General features: G+C 41.8%; 1 protein-coding gene across 2 annotated transcripts in view; it reads left to right on the forward strand.

The window, feature by feature from the left end:
* The window catches only part of RDX (radixin), a 50719-nt gene extending 37028 nt beyond the window's left edge, over nt 1–13691 (forward strand). For both annotated transcript variants that reach the window (XM_062615283.1, XM_062615284.1), the window contains 3 exons: nt 2091–2333; nt 3271–3431; nt 13003–13691. In XM_062615283.1, coding sequence (XP_062471267.1) covers nt 2091–2333; nt 3271–3431; nt 13003–13039 — 441 coding nt within the window. In that variant the 3' untranslated portion in view covers nt 13040–13691. The remainder of the gene's footprint in view (nt 1–2090; nt 2334–3270; nt 3432–13002) is intronic.
* The last annotated feature ends 3109 nt before the right edge of the window (nt 13692–16800 follow it).

A 16800-nucleotide genomic window follows, 5' to 3' on the forward strand; every position in this document is an offset into this window, starting at 1 on the left:
GTCGTAAAAGGTGATTTGTTTTGTCAAGTGCAGTTTGCCCTCTGTGAATCATGCTGGCCTTTCCCAGTCATGTGCTACATTGGACTTGTGATAGCCCCCAGGAGGATCCATTCCATAACTTTCCTGGGAACTGAAGTAAGACTATTTGGCCTATGATTTCCTTGATCCTCCTTTGAAATCCTTCTTGTAGATGTGGGTGACATTTGCCACCTTGGAGTCTTGTGGGATGTCCACTGATCTCCATGATTTCTCAAAGATGATGGAGAACAGCCTCACAATAACATTAGCTATTCTCTTAACACCTTCAGGTGGATATTGTAGGAGTCAAGCTCCTCTGTTAATTCATATACCAACCCTTCCTTCACTTACGGTGTGTCTATGTTCACCTCAATGTGGATTTTTGTTCCCAAGGCCTGGGGCTCCACAGTGCTTGTAAAGACAAAGGTGAAGAAAATGTTGAAAGTCTTTGCCTTTTCAGTGTTGTTGACTGATTCCCTTCTGTGTAACAGTGGGACAGTGTTTTCCTTCTGTTTCTACTTGTTTATGTACCTGAAGAACCCTTTCAAGACATGATTGCATATAAGGAAGAAATTCTTTCCTGTTAGGGTGGTGAGGCACTGGAATGGGTTGCCCAGGGAGGTTGTGAATGCTCCATCCCTGGCAGTGTTCAAGGCCAGGTTGGACAAAGCCTTGGGTGTCATGGTTTAGTGTGAGGTGTCCCTGCCCGTGGCAGGGGGGTTGGAACTAGATGATCTTAAGGTCCTTTCCAGCCCTAACTATTCTATGATTCTGTGACATTTCTGACCAATTTCAGTTAGAGCTGAGCTTTGCTTTTCTAACTGCATCTCTGTATACCCTGGCAATGCCCTTGTAGTTTTCAGTGGATGTTCATCCATCTCTGGTACACTTCTCTTGGTTTTGAGCAGACTCAGATGCTCTTGATTAAGCCAAAGGGATACTTGCTCTTCCTGCTTCCCTTACCTTTGAAGGGGATAAACTGTTTTTGTGCTTCCAAGAGAGCGTTCTTGAAAATCTCCCAGCACCCACTAGGTGCTTTATCGTCCCTGGAAGCTTCCCACAGAATCCCTGCCAGCTGAGCTCTGAGCAAGCTGAATTTTGCTCTTCTAAAATGTAAAACCTTTGTCTTTGTGCTAACCTTCATCGTGCTTGGGCAGATCCCAAACTCCACACTGTTGTGATCACTGCACTGAGTGCAGACAAGGCTGTCACTGACCAAGATTCTACTAAGCAGGTTTCCTTGGTTTCTGAGTAGCAAGTCCAGCAGTGCATCCTTCTTGGTTGGCACATCTGACATTTGTATGAGAAAGCAGTCCTCTATGCATTCGAGGAATTTGATGGATGACATGTTGAGCTGCTGTGTTGTAGTTCCAACAAATGACTGGGTAGTTGAAGTCACCCATAAGAATCAGGTTTTGTTGACCTGAAGCTTGCTTAAGAAATCCAAATATTGCTTCGTTTGCCTTATCATCTTGGTTTGGGAGTTGGTAGCAGATGCTTACTGTAAGATGCCCCTTGGAGTCAACCCCTCTGATCTTTACCGAGAGGTATTGGATAGGGCTTCCACAGTCCCCATAGTTGATTTCTAAATATTCAGGGTTCTCCTTAACAGAGCATGAGTCCTCCTCCTCTTAGTATTTCTGGGCAAAATCTCTAATTAGCTGTGGGATATGAACAGTAATTGTGTGCATAGGGTCAAAAAGTGATTGAATGACTGGACAAATTCTCAGAAATGCTGGTTGAATATAAAATTCGAAGACATCACCTTTGATTTGGGAAGTCCCTGAGCCTTGATTTTCAGGTGGCGAGGAAAGTTGGAAAACAGTCAATATGGCTGCTATATTCTCTCACTCTACTGCTGGAAATAGCTGGGCTCCAGTACAGCTGGTTTTAAGTCATATGTTTTTTTACCCTCTATTCATATTTGGCAGTTTTCAGTACGTACACTAGCTGTGTTACTTATAAAGGACCGTTTCCATGTGTGAGATGTGAAGACCTCTCAGATAGTTTTTATTTTTCTGACTCTTCATAAGTCATTTTAAAAGATGCTAAGTACTGTTTATTATACTTAGGCTTTTGCAGCCCAAGAGGACTTGGAAAAGACCAAAGAAGAACTGAAATCTGTGATGTCTGCTCCTCCTCCACCTCCTCCCCCACCAGTTATCCCTCCAACAGAGAATGAACATGATGAACATGATGAGAACAATGCTGAAGCCAGTGCAGAACTGTCTTCTGATGGTGTCATGAATCACAGGAGTGAAGAAGAACGGGTAACAGAAACACAGAAAAATGAACGTGTTAAGAAACAGCTCCAGGTAATGAAGATTCATAGTTGTATCAAGATAATTCAGGCTTTGGCTTTTCATTTTTATTTGTCAAAATCTCACTGAAATGACAGTGTGCCAAAGAAACAGCCTTTCTATACATTACTAGGTTTATTACTAGTTTACCAACCAATATCACTCCTACTGTTCTGGAAGTGAAACAGAACATGACTTAAGTTGTGCTTTATAGGTTAAAAGTGATAGGATCTTGTCACATTGGCCGGTAAATGTTTCTAATAATTACATAATGTCTAGGACACCGAATGCTAAAATGTAATGCTTTCCTTTCTCAGTACTGAAATTCATTAAGTGCTATGAACAAATTCTTGCTTAAAAGTATTTGCATTTGTTTGCAGTTAAATGGTGTAAATGCAGAAACTGACTTATGCCTATTTTGGATTAATCTTATTTCCCTGAAATGGAGCATTTTATCCTAAACTAATCTTATCCCTCAAAGGATAATAATCTATGTTAGTGGTATCCCTTTGCCTTGTTATGTAATATCTGTTTGGGAAGAGAATAAATGGAAGCTACTTCTTTTTCTCACAGCAATATCCTAGTAGCATGTGTATGTAACATCCTTTCTGCTTGGCCAGTCTCTGAACACAATCAGGTTGATAAACAAGAGCTGTCTTTAGTCAAGCAGAAATCGAAAAATAAGGTAATTCTGCTTTAACCTGATGGTACCTTTCTGTTTGGATATTATGGTAGGAGGCCCACTTTTTCTAGTGTAAGGAAAGAACCTATGCTTTCTTCTTTTTCTCTGCAGTCTTTCTGATAGGCAGTGTGAGTTTCTGAGCAGCACAAGCATTTCATAGGTTGGCATTCAAGAGATCCTTATTCAAGTTGCAGAATAGGTGTTATCAGAAATTCCAGAAACATTGAAAAATTAGCCAGAGCACTTAAATGCAAATATTTTATTCAACAGGCTCTAAGTTCTGAGTTGGCTCAAGCCAGAGATGAAACCAAGAAAACACAAAATGATGTCCTTCATGCTGAGAATGTTAAAGCAGGCCGTGATAAGTACAAGACTCTTCGACAAATCCGACAAGGCAATACAAAGCAGCGTATTGATGAGTTTGAAGCAATGTGAGAGTTGTTATTTTGCATATATGTTCCTCGTAAAGCTGAACCACCAACAGAGAAAAAAGCAGGCCTTTGCAGATTTGATGGATTGCACCCGACTTTGCCAAAGCACTTAATACCAGTTTGACTAGAGTGGCTAGAAGACAAATTTAGGGGAAGCTATTCAACAATAAGGCAGTCTGTCATCCCTAGGTTTTTGGTGGGGAGGGTGTGGAGAATGATACCAGGGTGGTGTTTTTTTTTCCCTGTCATGTTTTCAGATTCATTGTTTCATATTTTTTTCTTTGGAAACTGATGTGAAGTATATAATGACTGACAAGTGTATATATTGCTTAAACATTAAGAAAGAGAAACAAGAATGGAGCTGGACCTAAACTGGATAGGTACTATCCAGGCAACTTTCCATGTGAAGTTTGAAGTTACATTTTTCAATGTAGCTACACCACTGAGAGTTTGATATTGCTGACTTTTAGGGAGGTTTTTTGTTTGTACTTTTTTTTTTTTTTTTTTTGGTTTTCCCCACTCCCAAGTGAAATTCTTTGGTGTTTCATGTCCTGTCATCATTGATGGTTTTCTTTGCCTACCTGTTCACAAAGGTCTGGATGGCAGGTGGTAGTTCCAGGAAATATTTTTAAATGGAACGCTACCTGTGGGCAGCACAGGGCTGCTGATAGGCTTGAGTAAGTATTGCTTTTCCTAGGAGATTTTTTAGATGTGCGGAATGTTCTAATGCAGCAAAAGAAAAGAAAACAAAAACAAAGCTTCATGTGCAATTTGCTTGTAATTATTTTATTTGCAGTAGGGAGACCTGGACCTTTCTGGCAAGGGAGCATATGAAAACATCAGTCCCAGGGAGGGGACAGTATCCTACCTCACTACTATGTACATGATGACTGGTCCTTCAAACACCATGAAAAAAACTGTTTAAATCGACTGTGACTGCACAGTGATACCATAGAACACTAAGAGCCCTTACTCCTAGGATTTTGTTTTACTTTAAGATGCATTCATAGTGCTAAATACTGTCAAACTGCCTTTTGTTGAGTTTCAGTGTGAAAGCATTTTGCATGTTTCACAGCTGTAACCTGTCACTGGTATACCTATCTCCTGGGAGGGGTGTAGAATGTGCGTGTCAGATCTGGTTTTGGTTTCCAAATACAAAATGAAAGTTCCCAGAATTTGAGTAAAAGAGGTTGTAGCTTCAGTTTTCAGTGAAGCTAGTATTGTAATTGTCATATCTGACGCCAAGTCATTGCTATTAAGTCCTTTCCCTCTTGAAAAGGAGACCTTTATTTGAGAAATTTGCTTGGAAATTGAACTTTAGCTGTAAAGTTACTTCTGATGTGAACTGCAGTTATTCCTTTTGTTATACTACCCTAGTAGATATCTACAACAGAAGAACCCTGCTTTCTCTGAGGATGGTTCAGCTCTTTTCGTTTGGTGTTATGCACTCATAAATTTACACTTATCTATTAAAATTTGCCATTTTATTAAACATTTTTTTCCATGCACAGTAGGTTTAAATTTCTATGAACAGTCCAACTGAAGTTGTTTTTTTTAATTTTGTGGAGTTAAAGGTTGGCTATGTGGGTGACATCATGAAAATAAAATAAAGATACATTAATATATTTTTGGTTTGTGGGGCTAAACATACCTGGTTGACCTTGAAGACTGATGTGCAGATGGTGTGCACATGCTTCAAAATGCTGCTTGGTGGAAGCTGTCGTTTCTACTTGCAGTGCACTGTAAGAACAGTTTTTGTTTCACAGGCTTTATACACTGAAGCTTAAGCAAATTTCTGGAGTATTGGAACAGTCTGCCATAGCAGGTGGAGTACTGTGCTTCCAGTGAGTTTTCATTTTTCCCTGGAAATTGTGCACTGATAACATCAGTTTCAGTGTTGGGGAAAAAAATACCAGTAAAGTTTATTGTTCATAAAATCTACAGTATATAGAGTAGGGCTGAACGGATTAGATCCATTTACAAAGCTGTGTGGATTTTTATTTTTTTTCTAAACAACCAGGAACAACCATTTGTAATACAGATTTTCACAATGAACAAAGTGATAATAGCTGCTGTGACCAGCAGTTGGGAACACTTACTGGTGTGGAAACACTAAGAATACATTTAATGATACTTGGTGAAGTAATTTTCCATGTTTTTTCCTTTAGCATCATGTTTTTGTGTTGTACAATTAAGCTACAATTCTACTATTTTGGATAACATTCATTGGTTAACAATAAAGAGATACAGTTAATTTCTCTGAGGTCCATTGTTGTTATTTGATGCCCTTTATTTCTGACAGCTTTATTAAACGCACTGAAACAGCCTCTTTCCAGAGCAGTTTACAAATCTTGATCATCTTTTGTTTCACACTCTGGTCAAAATGAAATTTAAAATAAGTAAATTTCAAATTGTATCCCTAGAGAATGGTACTCTGCTTAAGAAATTACCCTCTACAGTTGGGAGGAAGCACTGGTGATTGTCAGTTCAAAACAGGATGTGAATCATCAGAGCAAATTGGGTCTCTTGCGAACAGAGGGTAATTTTGCCATCCAAGAGCTCTGTGGGTAACATAAGAACTTTCAATCACTGCCTACATATTGCTTAGCCCCAGGTTAAACGAAATTTAGTTTTACAGATCAGTTTCTTAAGCATTGCGAAACCTCAGTATGTGGGTTGTTTGTTTTTTGATACTGCAAGTTATAGTGGACAGTGCTGTCAAATAAATGCATAGCCATATGTCTCAGATAATGGCAATTTTATGGGCTTTTTCACCTGTTTAATACACTTGGAGAAGGCAGGAACAGTCCCATATAAATAAGTATACAAATTAATCTGCTAAGAAGCTCTCACATAAATTGGACCTCCTCTCACATGACATTCCATTCTACCTCATATTTGTTTAGCCTTGCACTCAGTACCAAGTACGTGACCCTTTTTGTTATCCCATATGGCAGAGTCGCTATGATGAATTAAAACACATACTCGATACTTTTAACCATACATGTTTCTAGCTTTCTGCCTCCCTCTTCTTGGAGCCCCTCCTGCTGAGGCATTAGATTTGAAGTTTCTCACTTGTTAAGAGTGCTCTGCTTAGGTATGTAACTTCAGACTATGCTTGAAAGGGGAGGTAAGTGCTTTGAAAGATTATTTTATTTAATTTTTTAAAATATGTTCTTGAGGTGGAGAGAAAAGTATGCGAGTAGTGCCACTATTTACAGACCAAGACTAGTACAGTTACCCAGAATGCCACGATGTAAAGGAAGATATCCTGTCTTCTTGAAGTAGCTCCGTCTGCACATCAAAACCTGCATTTATTGTTAGTTTTGCTATTGGAGTATGTCTCTTGTATACGTCTGCCTTTTTAAACCCAGTTTGGAAAGCATTATTGTGCTTTTGCCTCTATCGTAGGACACATTCTGTAGGGCTATTAAGTTACCTGCTTCAGCACCTCTGAGGAAAAAAGATTTATTTTGATGAAAAATTTTAAACCTCTGAGGAGAAAGTACGTCAAGTATGTTTTGGGTTTTTGTTTTGGTTTGTTTTGTTTTGGTTTTGGTTTTTTGTTTCTTGGGTTGGTTGGTTGGTTGGTTTTTTGTTTGGTTTTTTTTTCTTTTTTTTTCTCTATTTTTGGGGGTTTTGTGGGGTTTTTTGTTGGTTTTGTTTGTTTTTCACAAAGATTAAAATTATTAGTTCAAACCTTTTGATTTTCATGGAATCACGGTCTGGTTTGTGTTGGAAAAGGACCATCAAGTTCTGACTCCCCTGCCATGGGCAGGGTCACCAGTCACTAGACTAGGGGTTGCTCAAAGTCCAACCTGGCCTCGAACACTGCCAGACATAGGGCATTCACAACTTCCTTGGGCAGCCTGTTCCAGTCCCTCCCCACTGTCATAGGTACTATACATAACTTAATGTATCTTAGCTGGGTGATACAATTTTCAGGAAAATGGAGTAAGTGTCAACTGATCAGCATACAAATGGTGGAAAGGTCTTTGATCCCTCTCAGAGCATATTCTGTTGTTTGCGCTTAGAGATGGAGTGTGCCTGCAGCCAGGCTGAGATGCCATGCTGGCTACTCAGTTGCGGTGGCTAGGAGAAGTTTCTGGCCAGGTAGCATGTCCCTCTGCTCTGTTCCGGATCCTGCCAGTGCAGCACCTTTCCTTCCCAGAGAGCTGCTCTGCAAGCATGTGAGTTTTACACAACTGGTCCTTTTCCCAGTCTGGGGACTCAGCAGCAAAGGGCAGCTCAGGGCTGGAAGGGGTGGCATAAAGGTGAAGAGTAATGGTAGAGGGCTGTAAGGAAAAACATGAACGTGGTGAGCTAGAATCCTTAACTGGTCCATTCTTTCACTTGAGTTAAGGACTCCCTTTACAGTGTGCTAGCGCAGCATCCATAAATTAACTATGTGTGGCCAATAATTTTTTCAGCAAATTCATCAGCCAATTTGTTGGAGGGACTTGCGCTTTTCACTTCACTGAGTGAGCCCAGATCTACAGGCTTAAGGCAGTTAACCTGGCTTTGTTTTGATTGATGAAGTGCTGCCACTTGTGTTCAGTTTACTATCTGCAGACTCCGAGCTGATAAACGGTTGCTTTGGAGTGGAGTTAAACTTTGAGTAGGTTTGCTTTTTCTCCCTTCCATGCAAAAAGATTGCTGACATATCAAATGTATATATTTCATTTAATGTGAATGAAGTGGACTCACCAAAGCCCAGAAAGCCCCCCCCCAAAAACTCCAATCCTAAACCATCATTTCTTCACAAGAAGAGACCACAATATTTGCAGCAGTGCCTGCAATATTCTAAATATTCAGGAAGACAGTGATTGTACCACGTAGTTCATAGTTAAGGGAAAGGCAAAGTTAGCAAAGGGCAGTGGAGCATTTTGAATTGCTGGGATTCCATTAGATGTTTATGTTGGCTTTCATAAATAACATGTCAGAGTGTTTCTGTTCACAGCAGTAGGCTTTAGGCAGCAGAAGAAACGAGGGGAGATGGAAATGCACATCAAAGGAGGCGGCCTGGTTGATGCAAATATTCCTAATGCATGTGTGTGTAAGAGTTAATGTTTCCTGGATAAGTGGATCAGGTGAAAAGAGATCAAGCTCAGAGGTAGGACAATTACATTGCTTTATTTATTTGGTTTTTGTTTGCTTTTAAACTACCTTATTTACAGGAGAGGAGTTGTTCTTATCTGAATATTTAGCTGTGAAGGCTTTTAGAAAGCCTGCTGCTCAGCACTGAAAGGTCTTGAAGTTCTGAAGATCATGTGTACTCAGACTGGCCTCTGTATTATTACTTGCTAAATCTCACCAGAAGACGTCCTCTGCAGTCTGATAATTTTGCCTTAGATGGTTTCTGCACTGACAAGAGTGATGTACTTGCACAGTCCTAGCTGCCCCACTGCTTGTTCCACCAACGCAAAGCACATATGTATCCATGTGAAACAGTAATTGGATGACAGGCTCTGTGACCACATATGTTGAGCTGTGTGGGATCTCATATCAGTTCTACAGCTCCCTGTGGCCCTAGTTTTCATGGTTCTTATTCACCCTTGATTTCCTCACTGAACATGATACAGTATTTAACTTTGTGATCTATAACTTCAATTATATTCTACTAAACTGAGCTTCCAGTAAAGGGTTGCCTACAGTGTCAAATATTTTCTTAAAATACATTACACTCATGAGTTGAAATAGTCACACTTCCCTTTTATTTAAGCAGCACATCTGATTAATTAATAATCTCTATGAATATGGTAATTGCAGTTGTATTGCCAGAAACAGATTCATTTACATCAAGGCTGAGGCTGAAAACTTTTCCGTCAAGCACACTTTGATCTTCAACAAAGTAAGTTGAGAATGTGAAAGTAACATCTGGAATACACAGAATACAGAGATCCTGTCACTGCTGGCTTTATTGCTGGGAACAGATTCATTTATGTTTGAGCAGATTTAGCATTTAGGGATTCGGGACAGCAAGCTTGATCACACATCAGAAAAATTTCTGAAAATAATAAATCTTTGTATCATTAATCAGCACTTCTGCTGTGTTTCCTGTCCTTCATAGCTTTTCTTCAGTTGAATTCTCATTTTGAATTATTTGATCTCTTGTGAACAATGTTTTGCACGTGCATCTTGCTGCTCAGTGCCAGCTGCTGTACTTCTCTGTGCCATTTGAAAACACAGCTCTTCCTCTTTCTTCTTGTGCATTTAGGATATTACAGTGGTGTTTTCAACAAAGCCAGCTGACTCCATCTTTAAATTTAGAACTAATACTACTACTTCTTGGAATAATCTGTGGATTAATTTTTTCTACATTTTCTCTTATTAAGCATACTTAGTATATGGCACCTTACAGAAGAAATAACTGTATTGGCTAGTTAACAAGTGCTAGTAGTAGTATGGAGAATGGAAAATGTCAGAAAAAAAGGGATGTTAATGCATGCAGAAAACCAGGAAAGATCTGAATCTCAGTGTTTATACACACGAGGTTCAACTTTGAACCTAGACCTAGTCATGCAGCACATGGAGAGAAATTCTCTGCTTTCATTGTGCAGCTTCTCTGTCCCTCTGGACAAGGCAAGAGGAATTACTGGAATAGGGTGGTTATGCACACTCAAACAGCAGAGCAGCTGGGCACAATTGCTTGGTGCTCTGGCTTTGCTTTTCTGCACAACACTTGTCCTGGATGACAGAATAATAAAATGGAAAAAGGCTTTGAACCTTGTCTGCAGGTCACCCTGGTAAAGCTGTACTCCTTAATAGCATAAGCACGGATATCTTTGCAAAGCTGGATACCAAGCGACTCTTTAGCCCATCCTGACTTTAAGCAGCAGTAGTCAGTGTGGGGGAAAAGATCTCATAGCTGTCTCCATTCCTTTTAATACAGAGCCAGGAAATAAATTCTGGAGAACCTTCTTTCTAGTGGTGGCTTCTGTATGCTTTAGGCGGCCCTTTTCTTTTGTGTTTCTCTCAATCTTTGAACTGGTTCTTACTTCTCACCTTGCTTTACTGTTACTGGGGTTGTTTGTTTTGGGGGTTTTGATTGGGGTTTTGTTTGTTGTTTTGGGGTTTTTTTTGGTCTTTGCTAGTGTCATGCCATTAATTTCATAGACTCATAGAATAGTTAGGGTTGGAAAGGACCTTAAGATCATCTAGTTCCAACCTCCCTGCCATGGGCAGAGACACCTAACAGTAAACCATGTCACCCAAGGCTCTGTTCTACCTGGCCTTGAACACTGCCAGGGATGGAGCATTCACAACTTCCCTGGGCAACCTATTGCAGTGCCTCACCACCCTTACAGTAAAGAACTTCCTCCTTATATTCAAAATATATTCCTTATCTCTTTCATCTGAAGAATAGATTTCAGCTTAGATCATTGGGAGCTTTTATGTAATTTAACTTTTTTTCAGTATGAGAATGCAAATTAAGACAGGGGAGGAAGATTTTGCATAATTATTAGTTTAAAAACATTTAGTTTAAGCCTTAAGACTTAGTGAAAGAAATAGGTTGCATTAGCTGACAACTTACAGTACAGGGTGAAAACAAGAGGCAGGCAGCTTCCTATGACAAGGCAGACTTTTTCTCAAACTAAGTTTATGGCAGCAAAGTACTTTGGTAAGATCCATCGGGCTTTTTATTTACTCATTCATTGACATTTGCTGGATTCTTTAGAGAGCACTGGAGAAGAGACTAACCTGTATTTCTTTCTTCAGTCATATTTCCTTTAATTACTTCTATTGTGGCTTATTCTTTCAACTGAAGAGTAAAAATGCCTTTTTCCTCCCTAGTGATTTTGTACAACTGTGCTTTGCCTGTGACACTGCAGCTGGCTTTGCAAAAGTCTGTGCCTTAATGGATTAAACTATTTTCTGAGGGAATGGTAGAATAATTTGTTTTGCCTTTAACTAAGCTTGTAATTTATACATATATATATATACATATAAAACATACATACAGCATGGTTAAAATGGAGATTTCTAATACAGTATTGTGGCATCATGTCTTGTAATGGCCGTATTAAAGTGAAATACAGGAGTTGCTACTGATTTTTATGTAAACTTTGATGTTGAATCATTTTAGAAATCAGTCTTTTTAAAGCTAGCTGTGTTTAAAAAAAATATTTTTAAAATCTTAGAGCCTGCATTGTGAGCGTGGTTCAGCCCTCGATGACAGAATTGGATTTATTTACCTGGTTTCAATCCTCCTGCAAAAGGAGGTTGTTTCTGGGTTTCTCTTTGTCCCAGGAAGTATTTCACAGGTTTCAGTGGTACCTGCAGTTTCACTCGCTGCCAGAAGCCTGTTTCTCTTCCCCATCCCTGGCCAGGAATTGCTGTCAGACTTTTAAAATACTAGAGTCTTTTTAGTACTTTTAAATCTTAACCACACATCTTATTTGCTTGTGCTCAAGCCCTGGAAGTTCTCACTGACTTCTGTGCCAGGAAATGATTTGTGTGGGAAACAGGCTGTGAGATAAAATTTGACGTGATTTTCTACATGTTACATGCTGTAGCTGAGCTCATAAACATAAGAAAGTGTCATTCAGGGCTTTTTACGCTTGTTGAACGACAAAGAGTATCTGGTAATTAAGTCTTTTTTCTGGTTCCTTTTGAATAGAATTCGGATTTATTAACACTTATAGCTGAAGTACTTCTCTAAATCAAAATGAGAAGTTCACACTGTAGGAAAGCTGAATTTAAAATACTGATTGTTCTCTGCCTATTCATAATGCAATATATTTAAGGAAGTCATTCTCTAAAAGGAAAACACTTTCCAAGCCACTTCAACAATGAATTTTCATAAAAATCAACATGGAAAATGCACATTTTTGAAATGTATTTTGACACATTGTAAAGATTTCCAGCAGAGAACTTCAAACTTTAGAAGAGAAATACATTTGAGAGAAATTCTTTCTGCTGTCCTCACCTGTTCTCCAAAAGGCTCATGCAAGGCAAAAAACTGAATAAACTAAACCCCAGAGCCTATATAGCACAGGGTACATGTGATGTGCTAAAAGGAAGAGATGTCTGAAATCATACTGGCCGTGATTGAATGTTCTACAAATATGTCCTATATTTGGTGTATTTATGCACAAGGTACCTTACTTCAGCCACCTTTGGGAGCAGTTTTAACACACATGTGTTGCACTCAGCTGTGTTTTGCATTAGCAAATTAATCCTTTAAAACTACTTCCTGGGTGGATTTTAGGGTAGGTTCTTTATAATGCAAAATTTTTCCATCAAAATGGTACTGGTATGTGCAAGAATTTGATTCTGGCATAGAAGATTAAAGAGTTGGACCTGTTCTTCGAGCTGAAAGTCAGTGAAGATGGGTTCTGGGTGCCCATGAGGGTCTTGGCCACAAGAACTATGTGTTCCTGAAATCATTCTTTTTGTGATGCTTCCTCATTCTGCCAACATCTTAAAACAAAATTCAGTCAGAAATTAAATTCAGAATAGCTACAGGAGGGATGTACAGTTCTTGCAATGTTGCTGCATATTTCTATTCATTGGTTTTGTTTAGTATATTTTTGCTAAATCTGCTTGATCTCTCTGTCTTTTTGTGCAGGTTACAAAAGTACAATCTCTTGCAGCCCTTAGGATAGGAACAAGGTACAGAGCAGCAGAAGACCTGGGGTCTGCCAAGGCGTACTCTTGCACTTCTGTGAATATGGACGATTTGAAGCACTTTAAATAGGTGCTGCCTGGTCCGTGAAGAGTTTTTTGGAAGGACCAGGAAGTGCTGTTACAACATTTCCTTAATGTTTGGTTCTCTCATGGTCTCTCTAAATCTTTCCTTTGTTGTCTTCCCAGGAGAAAATGAGCTTTTTGAAGTATTTAAGCTGTTGTTCTTCCCAGAAAAACAGGAAATAATACTAATATGTTAATCTTTACCATGTAATGGGATGTGCTAGAGTGAATGATGTGATCCTACAAAGTGCTTGTAGGCTTTGCCCACAGATGATCTACTGTGGGACTCTATATCCAGCCTGGGTAAAGTGAAGTAAGAAAAGATACTGAACAAGTTTTATTGGTTTTCTACACAATTTCTAATAGCCTTGATGATACATGAATAGTGTCAGGTAATTTTCTAATGTAAAACTCCCAATTTACTATGTCTGTACATACATTTCCAGTGTAAGCACCCCTTGCTACTTGCCTTTTTGTACGCTACGAGGATGCGCATACTGTGTATATGTAACCACGTTCAATTGTGCACCCTGCACAAAAGCCTGAATAAATGAGTTTTAATGCTAATCCCATGAATCACTACTTATTTGATGACCACTGTTATTTACTGCTAGTGAATGTGATTTTTTTTTCAGGTCTCTGAGAATTTTGATCCATTTTGTGGCACCAGTCCAGGTTAGTATCTTGTGCTGTGATCAGGTGAGCCATGGGAGGCTTTATTTGCTCTTGAAAGAAAAGATGAGAGCTGATGATTAAGGAAGCTGGTAATCGAGTAGATGGACACCTGTGTTATTCTCAAATTCAGCTAGCATCCCCTGGGAACATACCCAGCCTTGGAAACACTCATGTTCCTTGTGGTGCCTTCTTGCACAATAGCCTCCTGCATTGGACCTATTGGAGAGGGTCCAGAGAAGGGCCACAAAATCAATCAGAGGGATGGAGCACCTCCTATAAGGACAGGCTGAGAGAGCTGGCATTGTTCAGCCTTGAGAAGAGAAGGCTCCAGGGAGGCCTTATCCCAGCCTTAAAAGGGGCCTATAAGAAAGATGGGGAGAGACTTTCTAGCAGGGCCTGTAAGGATTTAAACTAAAAGGGGGCAGATTCAGGCTGGACATGAGGAAAAGGTTCTTTACAATTAGGGTGGTAAAAAAGATTGCCCAGGTTGCCCAGGTGGTGGATGCACCATCACTGGAGACATGCAAGGCCAGGCTGGATGTGGTTCTGGGCAACGGGATTAGTTGATGGTGGCCGTGCTTATTGGAGGGGGTTGGACTAGATGAGCTTTGAAGGTCCTTCCAACCCAAACTGTTCTATGGTTGGGAACTGTGTGGATAAATCCACTGGAGGACGTGGGTCTGACACAGCGGCTGCCGAAGCGTCACAGCAAGTACCTGGAGTCAGCAGGTGGTACCTGCCCAGGCAGCAGTGGTGCTGGTGCCCTGCAGGCCTCCTGTGGGCGTGGGGCAGCCTTGGTGCTGCCATTGTGCCTGCGTAGGCAGCCCCATGAGGAGGGGCCGATGCCGGGGGACTGTGGGCAGTGGGGTCTCCATCCTGCAGGGTTTGGAGCCGTGTCCCCCACAGCCATGACCATGGAGCCTCTTGCTGGAGCCTCCCCAGCCTCTGGGGCACCACTGGTTGAAACAAGACCCTGGCTCAGCCCTGGGAGGGCAAGGTTTAGGTTCAGGTTGCAGAGAGGAACATAGAATCCAGAGCTGTGGGATTTTGGGGGGTGCCTTGCACATCTAGGCCAGCGCTGGGGCCTTGGAACCGGCTTACTCAGCACTTGGGTGAGTGTTGAAATGGTTTCTGCAGCCTCCTTCTCCCTTTGTGACCCGTGCAGTGGGTTCGAGATGTTCCTGGTGCGCACCAGGCACAGCAGCCTCCATGAATTTTCTCTCTGGCCAGATCTTAAAGTGTTTCTGCAGCTACTGCCACTTGAAGCAGCCTTTGCCAAGGCTGTGTTTGCTTCAGGTTCTAACAGCAAAAGGCAATAGTGCAAATACATCTTCAGTCCAACTGCAAAATGTTCCCGAGGATTTTATTGACTCTTGTGCTGCCTTTGCTGCTGTCTGCCTACGCTGCTTTTTGGCTGCTGTGCTCAGTGTTTGAAGCTCTCTGGTGACTGCCCTGCAGAGGGGGAATTGGGCGAGACAAACTGTGATGTACCTGAGCAACCAGAACTGAAAACAGACCCGTGAAGAAAGTGTATTTGATGTAATGAAAGCTGTGGGCTCTTTCTCACCACCGGTCGTAGCTTTGTTCAGAATGCAGCTGCTCTCGTCTGCCTGTCACAGATCCATTTGGCTGAAAATCATCACAGTCTTCCATGTGGGGTGACGGTTCTGCCTGGGGGAAGACCACAGGACATTCCTCACTCAGCTCGGGGAAGGGGGTGTCAGGACTTTGCCCTGCTGAGGATGATGCTGTTAGATGGCAGACTGGTGTTTACCTGCAGGTAAATGTCTGTCTGAAGTGTTGTTGTAGCAGAGCTCTATGATGAAAAATGCTGTCCTGCAGGGGAGGAAAGAGTGAATTCCATCATGCTGTGAATAGCTGGCATGAAAGAGCTGTGCCTGTCTGTAAAGCAGAAAGCAACTTGTTCACCACTTGAAGTGGGGTTTTCCTTCCTTGTGCCCCTCACCTCCGTGCTGTCTCCACACTGACGGGTGGCTCTCCTGCTGCGTGCACACGTCCATCATGAGCCTTTGCATTTGTGGCTGCAGCGGTGCCTGGGTCTGAAATCAGCCAGGCTGCAGCTGGCCTGGGCCAGGAGGGCAGTGTCTGGGGTGTAGACACCACAGGCTCAGGGCTGCCCTGCTGCTCCAATGGTGAAGGGCAGTATCAAAAACCTACATTCTTTTTGGGGTTGTTTTCCCAGATTCTGTGACTGAAGTTCTGCTGCCACCCTGCTCTCCATACTTGATGTGCGTGCGATGTTCGGTTAATGTAGCCCGCACTACATCCCAGCCCTGCAGCCTCCTGCAGCAGAGCTTGTGAGCCCTCAGCAGGAAGAGGTGGTGGTATCCCACTAAATGAGTTTTAAATGTCAGGAGGAAAGGGTTGGGTAAACAAGCTAACGCTCATTAGAAGTCTGATGCAGGTTCAGAGCAGGGTGGCAGCCCCATTTCCCGGCAGCACGTGGCACAGGAATGCTTTCTGGTTTTGCCATGCTGACATTTTCCTTTCTCTGAAACGATTTTGTAGACGCTGCTGCCGGCCATGAGCCGCTGTGCTGCGTCCTGTGCGCACAGAGTTCCAGCACTAATGGAATCACTTTGTCTCAGGGGGAGCCAAGGGGCACTTTTCTGGTATGAAATAAACCAATAAACAGCTCAGCATCATCCCTCTGCCGTTCTGGAGCACCTGCCTCTCCTCAGCTGTAGTGACTGTGAGGAGGCCAGGGCAGAGCCGAGGGGCCAGGTTAGTGCCGAGGGGCACCGTGGTTGGTGCTTGCAGTCAGCTGCAAGCGTCAACTCACGCCAGAGTCACCGGCTGCTGCTGGAGCAGCAAGAGGTGCTGCCATGGTGTGCAAGGGGGCTGCGGTGCAGGATCAGGGAGGGAAACAAGGGCCTGTAGTGACAGGACAAGGGACAATGGCTTTAAACTGACAGAGGGGAGATTTAGATTAGATTAGACATGAGGAAGAAGTTCTTCCTCATGAGGGTGGTAAGGCTCA

This window comes from Pezoporus occidentalis, unplaced genomic scaffold, assembly GCF_034315485.1.
Source record: "Pezoporus occidentalis ecotype Australia unplaced genomic scaffold, CSIRO_AGI_Poc_V1 ctg18, whole genome shotgun sequence".
NCBI classification, from domain to species: domain Eukaryota; kingdom Metazoa; phylum Chordata; class Aves; order Psittaciformes; family Psittacidae; genus Pezoporus; species Pezoporus occidentalis.